Source organism: Antrostomus carolinensis, unplaced genomic scaffold, assembly GCF_000700745.2.
Source record: "Antrostomus carolinensis isolate BGI_N321 unplaced genomic scaffold, ASM70074v2 scaffold23343, whole genome shotgun sequence".
NCBI lineage: Eukaryota > Metazoa > Chordata > Aves > Caprimulgiformes > Caprimulgidae > Antrostomus > Antrostomus carolinensis.
The window spans coordinates 26,745-38,760 of record NW_010304821.1 but is presented as its reverse complement, the minus strand read 5'-3'; the positions used below and the strand labels follow the sequence as shown (position 1 = coordinate 38,760).

At 34.4% G+C, this 12,016-nt stretch overlaps 1 protein-coding gene across 1 annotated transcript in view; it reads left to right on the top strand.

The window, feature by feature from the left end:
• Window positions 1-12,016, top strand: part of LOC104522348 (diacylglycerol kinase beta-like) — a 35,225-nt gene that overhangs the window by 1,657 nt on the left and 21,552 nt on the right. The window contains exons 3-5 of the mRNA XM_029084183.1: window positions 8,377-8,494; window positions 11,266-11,354; window positions 11,435-11,551. Of these exons, the coding sequence (XP_028940016.1) occupies window positions 8,377-8,494; window positions 11,266-11,354; window positions 11,435-11,551 (324 nt within the window). The remainder of the gene's footprint in view (window positions 1-8,376; window positions 8,495-11,265; window positions 11,355-11,434; window positions 11,552-12,016) is intronic.

Sequence of the window (12,016 nt, the reverse complement as noted above, 5' to 3'; positions counted from 1 at the left end):
GTAGGGAAATAAGCAATGAAACAGTGCATTTAGCAGAAGATCTAAATTTCTTGCAAAATTTTATTAATCAAATTACCAGCTGAACATCTGAATTGAGAGTAACTTTCAGTACATTGGATCACTGTAAGTACTAATTCCCTAATTCTGTTGTGTGTGACTGAGTAGCAAAAATGTTAAATTCCTTCCTGGTCATCAAACAACAAATCTTTGTCAGGCTGTATTCCATTATTTCCACAGAATTACTCTAAACAAAGGGGAGCAAATGTTCTCAAGCAATCAGTGTAGCAGATAACTAGTAGCCATTTTCAGTAAAGATTTTTCTTTTGTGACAGGTAGTGTAGTTGTTCTGGGAATATTTTTCAGTGTCTACACATCATTCTTTCTAAATCTAAAACCTTAAATTTTGTGATAAATTAATGCAGATCCCTCTGTAGAGGTTTATTTTCGTACTAGAGCAAAAGCTATGTAATTAGAAGTTATGTAAATGTACATTATCAAACGTGTCCTTTTGAGTATTTTCACTAGTTACTAGATAATTTATCTTGCTGTGTGTAGTTTCACTATGGAAATTGTAAAAGTGCATAAACAGGGATCAAAATTCTGTAGCCCGCTATAGGTCAGGGTTTCTGTCATCGAGAGTGTTCTCAGTACTTCATATGTTGGAGAGACATAAGTATACAGTTGTGAAAAAAATTATAATGGTAGGCAAAATATCTTTTCAGCCAATAAGCATATTTTTATTAGTTGAAAGTTGGAGTAAGATGGATGGGGTGGCTTTTAATATTTTGCTTTACTATGAATTACGTCTATTACCTACAGAAATGTACAAGCTGAATTGCTAGTCATTTGCTAATGATTTCCTAGGAAATTATGCCATCTTCTAAAAGGGCTCCTATTTTTCTTTTCATGTTTAAATATGCTCTGTTTTCTTCACATAATATGTACAGAAAAGCCTGATTTTGTGTTTTACATCAGACTAGTGAAAAGTTACTACTTCTGTTTGTACACAGTTCTAAATGATCTAATCTAAGTGCATTTTAAGACACTGAAAAGTTAACTCAAGATGTCTGTCCTTTGTTATTTTGTATAAACTTATAGCATGATTTTGATGGTTTTACAGCATCTAATGTTTTACCAAAGCTCTTCATTCCAGTGTGTCATTCCCATTAGTGGAATGCTGTTGTTTCTTTCTACGTGCAGTTGTTAGATTTTGCAAACCCAGCTTCCCAAGACTCTGCTTTTTGACTCCCTTTCTCTCTCCTTTCAGTTATGATAATGAAAAGTAAGATAAGAATCCTTTGGACTCAAGTAATAACATAATAAAAATGTAATGTCTTGAAGTTTTCCACAAGCTGATTAGTCTGTGAAAATAAAGGGCATAACCTAATGGCTTATGCTGCTTAGACATGTCAAGGTGCTCTTAATATCTGCAAAATAAGCAAAAAAACCCCAAAACAAAAACCAAAACCCAAACAAACAAAAAACCCCAAACCAAACCAACCAACCAAACAACCCCGTCCTCCCCCCAAAAAAACCCCAAAACCCAAACACCACAATTTTCTCACCTTCTTTTAACTTTAGCCAACTATGCTTTGGCTCTATGCTGAACTCAGGCAATGATGAAATTTTAAATCCAAGAGATCAATTTCAGAGCTTATCCAGTATAATAGTGACAAAGAATTGTCACTGTAGTTTTTCTTTTTTTTTTTTTTAATTATACCAGTGAAGTCTTTAATTTGTTTTGGGTTGGGAGATAGGATTGGTCCATTAACTTACTGTAATACACTTAACTTTTGTATGAAGCTTGTACAAACAGTACAATATTCTCAGCTGGTGTAATTTGATATACTAATACCAGTGAACCTATGATAATTTATTTCAGCTGAAGATTTGCTCTAGTACCTTCAGAATTCAGCTACATTGTTTGTACTTGATCTTTAGTTTCTTTTAAGAGCCACATAAAAAGGTCAGATATAACGTAAAAGTTTTATATTACATTTCAAGTCTTTTTTTATTACATACTGTCTTAGATGGTTTAGTTTTAATAAAAAAAAAATCAAAGAAGCATGGAACTATATTATACAAAAAGGAAAGAATAAACAAGTTAATGTTTGTAAACAATGGGGTTGAGACAGCATAATCTCTCACAGGTTTGTGATCTTTGGCCTCTGACTTCATCAGTAATCTCCTTCTGAAAGAGACAGGAGTATTAGATTGTTACAAATACTAGCCAGCCAGCTATTGCTAAATTACAAAAATTAACAAGGAAATCTGCCTGACTTTCCTTCTGATCTCTCTTTCTCTCTACTCACTCCCCCACCCCTGACCCTTTTTCTGGACTTTCCTGAAACTTCTAGTGCCCTCTCAAATTTATTTGAGATTATGGAATGAATTTTAAAGTAGCTAGAGCAGTTTAGAGTCATGGACATAAGAGTATAAATTAAGTCTCATTTCTCTAGGAAATCAACCTAAATATCTGCTTTATTTTATCTTATTGGGTTTTATGCTTCTATTTCTTCCTAAAATTTTAGTTTAGAGTTGCTGTGAAGGTAGAACTTATAAATACAGAGAGTTTTATCTCTGGGAATGTTCCAGGATAGAAGGATAGAAACAAGGAATTCTTATTTTGCTGCTTTTCAAGGCAATTGATGTGCTAAACAAACAATTCTAGGAATAAGGATAATAAGGAATTTAAGTAAGAACTGGTTCTTATTATATAGGAGTACTGTGGTACTCATACTGCTTGGAATTTTTTTTTGTGAGAAAAGACCTTGGAATTGTGTAGGTGTGTAATCCATTTGTACTTGGATGACTACACTTTTTCCACTTAGCATTGACTGAATGTGTTCTGTGACACACCTTTGTCTTTAAGACCTATAATTCTTACTCTGAGATATTTAGTAGTTTCTTGGAAGTTGTTCCAATAAATTCTCTCATGAAAAGTGAGAATTTCATTAAGATAAAAAAAAATTAGGTAACTATAGAGGAAATTGTTATTTATGTGGTACAATTTTTATTAATAAATGTATGAGGTAGAGTTTTTTTGATGAATGTCACACTTCAGTCTGTAATTTTCACAGCCCTCATCAGCTTTCCAAATTTATTTTTGCTTCTTATGGCAATAGTTTGTTTACTTCCCATCCAAACACAGATTAGACAGAGGTGTCCCTGCATTACTCCTTCTGATTAGTAATTACACTTTTGGGAAATGGCATGTTGCATACTACTCACCACTAGGCCATTTATTCTTCTCCTTCACAGTAGAAACTTTCAAAGAGTCTGGCCTTTTTATTTCATTCTGCCTTAATTAAAACAGTCACAAATACTGCATTCTGTTCTTCACTAAGAGTTCTTCACTCGTGCAATATTATTGCAACCTATCCTGATAAAAGGACTTGTTTTCTGTTCGAAAGTAATTCCATACTAGATGTTTTAGTCTTATCATTACTATCACCTCTGTCAGTGATTATACAAAAGATAGATAGGTGTAAACTGCAAGTTCACAAGTGCTAGTGTTTAGAAAATCGTTTTAGGAGTGGAAAGTATTTCATTCCCTCTTCACTGGCCACTAGATGTCATGGTAGCACTGTATCTGGTACTATACAGTTGCAGAAAAGCTGCCCTAAGGTGAGACAGAAATTGAACAACAGTAAATTCTTCATAACATCATCAATAATCTGAAAAAATACTATATACCTTTCTTTTAAATCACCAATTGTAATCTTCAACCCATTTCACCTTTTAAATTAAGGTAAATCTCAATGAGAAACAGACATTTGAGTTGAAGTGTGACTGTGCTTCAATTAAATAAGAAAGAAATGCTCTTACAATTTTAATTTGGATCCTCAAGCAGCAAATATTATGCCATTACACTCAAAGAATTTAAAAAGTAACTATTTTTTAACATTTTTTATTAAATGTGTGATGGAATACTAGAGTATCAATACGCATTGAGAAATACTGCTTCTTGTGTATTACATTATTGTTGATTTACTTTTTGAGCTCTGAGTATGTGAAAGTGGAAGCAAACTGGGGACTTGCAAACATTTTCAAGTCTGATGTGGGATTTGTTGCACCATGAGGAATCTCTCTCAGGCTGAAGTCTGAAATGACTGTTTAATACGTAGGCAGTTTCACAGAGTTATATTTCTTTTATTCAGTGAGGAATGAGAGAGATCTGGCCTTTCACTGTTCCCAGTGATATTTTTGTAAGTCCTGTCTGAAGTCTGGCACGGGAGTTTTCTAAAAGGCTGAAGTGCCAATGAGCCATATGCTGTTTCCATACATACAGAGAGCAAAACTTCTGCTAGAAGAAGCTGTAGCTTACCCTCTTTGTGCCAGCTGCTTACCAGCTGGGAAGCCGTGTCACCCTAAGTGATAATGGGAGCTGTTTTACCAGGATCATTTCACGGCATTGCCAGCAGAGGGGGAAGTGTTAATGCTTTGTGAGACTTCATAGGAGGAGCTGCTAAAAAAGTGCACTTCTCTTTTCTTGACAGTGCTGTCTACTTTTATGCTGTGCTAGCTCCCACTTCTGTGTGGGAAGTTTGCAAATACCATTCGTTATTACAGTCCTGCCATTTCTTTTACCTGTAGGTTAACAAAGCCTGGCAGAAGTCAGGAGTAACTCTAACCTGTTCTGTCTGTCAGGTGTAAAATAAATGGTATTTCATGCAGGTATACAAATTTACCACTATTTAAACTGTAATTTCTGTAGCATTTCACTCTGCAGATGACAGGTGACTGCAAGTTTAGGGACAGGGAAACATAGTAGCATGGCTTATTATTTGTTTTCCTTTCTTCAGCACGCACACAGAGACATACACAAAATATCCTGAAAGTTAGAGGTGAGGAGCCCTCTCAAGTAGCATGTCTTTCAAATTAGGTTACTCCCTCTCCAGTTGAACCACAAGAGACTTAGAACCCCCTTCCCCTAAACCAATTTGAACAAAACAAAACCTGACATTAATTCTTTGCTGAGAGCCAGCAAAGAAATATAGAATTTAACTGTGTTTACATTAAAAGGAGGTGCTGTGTGGTTTGATGGACACTCTTCTCACCTTCACAATGAAGAATCTTTGGGTATTATACAGTAATAAAAATGTCTTCAAGTCACGTAAATACTTTTAAAACAAAATAACAGTAGGCAGCAAAAAAATAACTTAGGAGACCCACTAGCATCCTTCTCCATTGGCTTGTTGCTGACTTTTCGTAGAAAAAACTGAGCATGCTGGCATTTCAGACACTCTGCAGCTATTGTAAGAGGGGATACTTGCTAGGATGAAAATTTATCAGGTGATTTAATTACTTTTTTAAGTCTCAAAATCTTGACTTCTGTGCTTGAAACCTTAAGATCCCTTTGTCTACCTTTATTTACAAATATCTAAAAAGCTGAAGTAAGTTAATATTAAACCAGATTAAGGCTGTGTAGCTAAATTTTGTGACGGCATACAATTTTCCACTACTTGTGGGGCTGGCTCTTTCATGGTTGACTTGCTTTTTAAGGTCAAGTCCTTTTGGCATTCAAATCCATGGTTGATAGTTCAGGACCATAAGTTAAGAGAACTGTTTTTAACAAAATAAATGTTACTGTTGTCATTATGTGCTGAGGTCTGCATATGGCATATGGAGGCTTCGTTTTCAGTGGTGTATAATGAAGTGAGGAAGAGATTTTTACTGTACCTGCCCTACTTTGAGATCTTCTTAATGACTGTTTGTTTTTAAACTATTTCTCAGGATATGGAAGCAAAATGAGTGAATGTCAGTAAATGCACTGATGTGTCAGAATTGTGGATTTTATTCATACTTAAAGACTTGCATTGAGGGGGCTTTGTTTCACATTGTCTTATTTTTTTCTTGGTAGTGTTTTAAAAAGTTATGTGCCCACATAATCATATGCAGCACTTTATTGCTTATTTTTGGCAGTGCAGAAGAGCAAAAATTTAATTTGCTATTTTCCAAAAGTGCATTGTGTTTATATAATGGATTTGCATCAGTTGCAGTCTGTAATACAGTTAAGCGTTTTAATTGGCAGAACACCCACATCAAGACTTGTTTGTTTTTCTGATAAGGAAAATGCCAGCTAACTTAGTCCATATGTTCTGTTCAAATAAGAAGCTACATATTCACATGTAATAGCCATTCTTTAAAAATAAAATTAAAATTTAAAAATAACACAAAACTAATGTGGATGAGGGGCAATGCATAATTATGCATAATTATGCATTTTTGTTAATTCTCAGAGATGGCAAATATTTTGCTAAGGAAAGCTGGTCAGCTTGCATTTTAAGTGCTAGTGGTTTATGACTGTATCTTTTGGTGACCTGAATAGTGTTAAAATGAAAGTGTACATTGTTTACTGTTTTTTCTCAGAAAGATTTACATGGTCTTTATTTTCTAATGAATAACTGTCTACTGTCAGAAGACTTGAAACTCACATTCTATATAGTAGTTTAACAATACTTTAAAAATGTGTGGAATATGGTAGTAAGATGGAAAGAAAAATACAAGTTACAGAGCTCCATTTAATGAAATACATCCTCTTCAGCTGACAGTCATGAAGGAGCTTGAGAGGCTTCTAGTGTTCCACAGCTGCAGAATCTATTTCTGCTTCTTCAGGGAAAAATGGAAAACTTCCACACACTTTGCCAGCCTGAAAATTCCACTTTAGGCATCTGCTTTGCTCTTTCTGCAGAAAGAAGACCCTGACATTGCCTAGCTGTTAGAGATGGCATTTGAACTCCTGCTGATAATGTTGGGGAAACTCCACTTAGGCTCTGATCCTGATGTCAAGAGAAAAAATACTCCAGTTTATTTCATTTCCTCTTTTTTTCTAGATAATTTATAGGAATTATTCAAAGTTGTCTAGGACCTGGCTTTGGACCAAACATTCTTAATTTCTTGGAGTGTTAATTTTCCTTCAGGATTATTATTTTTTTCCTCCCAATAGAATAAAGAAGTCTTCATCATTTTTGACTTGTCATTAATGACTAATTCTTAGAATAGAGCAACACTGATTTTTAGCGACATAACTCACATGCTAATGTGGGACAAAACTGAATTTTTATTAAAATTTTTGTCCACTGACTTACATTGACTGTCCTTATCAGTGACAACCATCATATTATTGAAGATCTATTCAGGAATATTTTATATATGATGACTGTTTTTGTAGTTTGATGTGAGAAATCAAACTGGATGTGAACCAGCTGTTGATGTGGCTTCTTTTAGTTAAGTTACATTTTCTTTTTGGTAGTGAAATGACCAAGAAGACCATAGTGTTTCAGTAATATGTAATGAAGAATCAAACTACTGCAGCCCATTTATAGCTGATAGACATTAACTGCCTTTGTTCCACTGGATGTTATATTTGCTAAAAAAAAAAAAACCAAAACCAATTAATTATTAATTAATTAATTAATCTATTAAAAAAAAAATCCGAAACCTCTGATGTTTTCAGAAAGGAAAAAAGTCTGATGACCACACTTGCCAGGAAACCTAGAATTTATGGAACTAATCTAACATCTGTACAAAGTGCACATCATTTGAAAAACCTTCTAGTAACAGTAAGGTCTCAGAATAGTTCTATTAAGGAGGAAGAAGAGAATTGTTCAACTGAAAGCTTACTTTTATAAACTTAAATGATTTTATAATATTTCACTTGAATGCATTAGTTACAGGGGGCCTTTGAGTTGTAAGTGCCGGTCAGTTGATCGGTCTATTCATGTGAGAGTATATAGTGCTACAGCTTATTGAAGAATGTAGGCTTAAATGTATAGAATCCAATTCTTAGATAAGAGGTCCAGGATGTAAACTCCACCCATAAATACTTGCTTTTTGATAGACTATTGGCAGTAGATTAACATAAATTAAAGCTTGCAATAGGTATCATTGTGGTGTGGTTAGATTTTGCCCTTCAGATAAGTTGATACATGCCCCTAATTCTAAGAGTCATTAAGAATATCTCTGTAGTTTAAAAAAAATCTTTTCCATTGTTCGTTTTGCAGAGTCTTACCTTCTAACTTGCAGCACCTTTATTTTTAGAATTAGTCTAGAACAAATTTTAGTTAGTTTTAATACTAATTATAGTATCAGCCTAGATTTACTGCTAGCACTGTGTTGCAGTGGTGACAGCAGCCTGGAGTTTTTTCTAAGTCGTTTTTGAAACACATGGACTTCCATGAGCTTATGAAGAATTTTTTATTATATCATTGCCTGTGTATTTAGAATGATTATACCATGATCTGGTGCAGAGTATTAAATGAAGTAACAGCTTGTCTTTTATGTTCTTGAGTCAATCTCCAATTTTTATTGGCACTTATGTATTTTGTTGTTTATTTTATTAAGTGAAATCTGTTTCTTTTATGTCCTGTGCAGAATGTGAAAGATGATGGGCAGCATGTATGGAGACTGAAACATTTTAACAAGCCTGCCTACTGTAATCTTTGTTTGAACATGCTAATTGGAGTAGGCAAGCAAGGTCTCTGCTGTTCTTGTGAGTATAAGCATTTCAGTGTCTATTTGCATACATGTCTATTACTAGAAATGTTGCGCTCACTGCATAACAAAGAACTAGTAGCTTCCCAGTACAAACCCACTGCCAGCACAATGTTTCCCCCTTTGTGTTCAGTGCATGAACACTCAAGGTTCCATTTTTAAGTTTTCAGGACATGAGGCTTTCAAACTGTTGTTTGTGGCAGTTTTCAGTATTTTAATAGCTCTCAGTGTTAGTTCTTTAGTTCTCTTTGGAGTCTGCTTTTTTTTTTTTTTTTATCTCCTCCCCTTAGCAAGTATAATGCTTAAGTTTCAACCTTATATTTTTGTTAATCCTCTTTAGTATTTTTAATAATTCAAAAATATTCTTTAATAGGTGTCAACTTGACTAACATCTAAGTCCCGTATTTGTTAATTCAGATTTTGCACAGAATTCTTGTTTTGTTAATTGTGAAGTGCAAAATCTCAGTGTCCCAGGAATCGAGTTTCTGAATGTTTCTAATGTTCTGTATGCTTACGTGGTTTGTAATAATGAATCTCAGTCTTGTCATCCTTTCACATATTAACTAATTATAGATTTTTAACGTAAAGTAGCACAGAATAAATACTGTACCTTATTTGACTTTCATTAGACTATTAGATGCAGTTACTACAGTTTAATTCCTTGAGTTACATCTCTTTATCTCCTAATAATCTGTGTTTGACCAGCTCATAACCTGTATCTTGAGAAACCAAATCTTGCCAAAAGATATCTTGTCTCTGTTTGAGTGTTTCAAGAGATGGATGATCCATGTCTGTCTTTGCGGTGTGTTCCAATGATTAATCATCTTTTTTAACAAAGACCTTTTTTCTGATTTGAATATGTCTGGTAGATGGTTCTGATGATTGGTTCATGTTATACCCTGCTCCATTAGATTAATGAGATCTTTAGTACCCACTGTACTCTTCTCATGATGGTATCAAGTCACCTTTCATTGTTCTTTTTGATAAATTAATCAGTTAGTGTAACTTACTTTCTTCATTTTTGATATGAAAGGTAGCCCATCACAGCTGATCAGGACCTTTCTGCCTATGTAGTTCTATTGATTTAATTTGAGATTAGTCTGAATGAATGAGGGTTTTGGAGTCGGCCATTTCTCTCTCCTCTGTGGGCTACAGAACTCTTTAAAACATAATTCAGATGTAAATCCTCCACATACAGGTTTTCACATTGTATGATTTCATTCATAATACTGTTGAATGAGAGAGATACATTTATTAAAATTCAAACAAATAGAAATTGCATGTCTTCAGATTAATATGCTGATGACAGTAACTGGAATATATATATATATAAATGTATATATATATATATAAAATGCTGAATTGACTGTTAAATCTTGAAATGTTACATTCTTTAATATTCTTTTATGTCAGACTGATGTAAGCTTAATCTTTACGTAGAAATACAAGATCCATATATGTTTGAAAGAGAAAATTCTATGGAGCAAGTGCTGTAGATCATCTTCTTCAGTAATTATCAGAAATGTATAGATGAGTGATATAAAGTGAACTGCCCCAAAAAGACCAGCCTTACAGGAGCAGAGAAAAGCTGCAGTGTACCTCTTTAAATCTGTTATTGTGCTTGGCAACTTATTTGGTGAGAATGATGGTCCCAGAGTATCTGAAGAACATCCACATGCTGCTTTCAGTTATTTCATGCAGCAAGGGACATCAGTCTGCTTACAAAACTTACACTATTTCCTTATCTCGCTAAGCTGCTTCTCCAATATATTTTCAAAGCATTGCAATAGGTTTCATTATTTGCATTTTAGATTATGTGGGAGAAATAAAAAAAAAAAGGAAACTGCAGGGGGCCTCACCTTCCCTCCATGGTCCAATCAACAATGTTACTCCCTACAGTTTGTCTGATTAATGGCTGCGCCTCCCACTGGGTTTGTGTAATAGGTGCAAGCAAGGTGTTTAGAAGTACTTTGTGCTTAATTGCTCTCGAGGTCAAAAGTGTGAGACATATACCATGCAGGGAGAAATTCATTCTCAGTTTTTAATAGCTGGATCTATTGAATGCAGGTATAAGCTGTAGCATTTTTTTCCTCATCTAGGCACTGCTGTATAGTTGAAGTCATGAGAACTTTGCATTGTACCCTGACATTTGTATGTTTTCCAAATGCAGCTAGTGTGATCTTTGCAGACCTGGTCAGCAATAGTAGTTACGGAAGGGTTAGGGAAATAGTAGTTATGGAAGGGTTAAAAGGTTGTATTATTTGGGAAAGTAAGAGTTAAAGATGGGACTATTACATTGAATGCATGAAAACAATTGCTATCTAAAAATGGACTAATCGGCCATTTAAAATTTATAAATCAATAGAAGGAACATTCATTGGCTTTTATTTTTGTGCTTGCCAGCTGCTCTCATGCCTATAGTTTGTAAAATATAGATTTTTTTCTAATAGCAAATGACACCAAACCATTTGGCAGTCATCAGTTTGTGTTTAGTATTTTTGTCATTTGGGAATTATTGTGAAAAAAATGTAGTGAGCTCTGATTTAATTAAGCATTTCCTGTTATGCAATGATAGTGCATTCTTGGATTTCTCACTTGCATAATATTTCCTGTTCTAATTGGTCTTTTGTATTCCATGGAAAAAGCAGTCTAGTTTGAGCTTTCATTGACTGATTGGATTGATTACATAGAGATGGCATGCTGGTAACATTATTTGTAGTCAGAAACACCATTGCCTCAACATCTATTAATGTGCTTCTTTTTTTTCAGTTTGCAAGTATACAGTCCATGAACGCTGTGTCTCAAGAGCTCCTGCATCTTGCATCAAAACATATGTGAAGTCCAAAAAGAATACTGATGTAAGTTTGGGGTAGCATTAACTTTGCCATGTACCTGTTAATTTAGTAACCCTATGTATATCCACATTTTTCTTTTGCAGGTAATGCACCATTTCTGGGTAGAAGGAAATTGTCCAACAAAATGTGATAAGTGTCACAAAACTATAAAATGTTACCAAGGCTTGACTGGACTTCACTGTGTTTGGTGTCAGATCACAGTGAGTACACTGTAGTAAAACCTTTAGCACAGGTTAGAGAGACAAAAATCTGCATATCTTTTTTTTCTTATAGCCTTCTAATTCAAAAGGTCTCATTCAGTTTTGTCCTCAGGAATGGATAGTGTGTGTTTAAGAAATGGTATGTGCAGAATATTCATACGAGTCCTTAATTGTTGCAGCCAAATAAGCTTAAAGGTGTACTCTGCTTCAAGACAATATGAAAACGGAAATAATAAATGTCACTCTAAATAGCATAATTTCCAGTCTACATTATAGAAAGGTTATAAAAGAGTTTTCAGTCCTGGGAAAAGTCAAGGTCACTGTGACACTAGGGCAAAATCCTAATTTGTGGTGTACTGACAGGCAAATGAAATTGAGGACATCTGGTAGGATACCATGTTTTCAAATGTCTGAGAATAATAACAGAGAAATCTTGATAATATACTAATCTGTGCACCAAGTCTA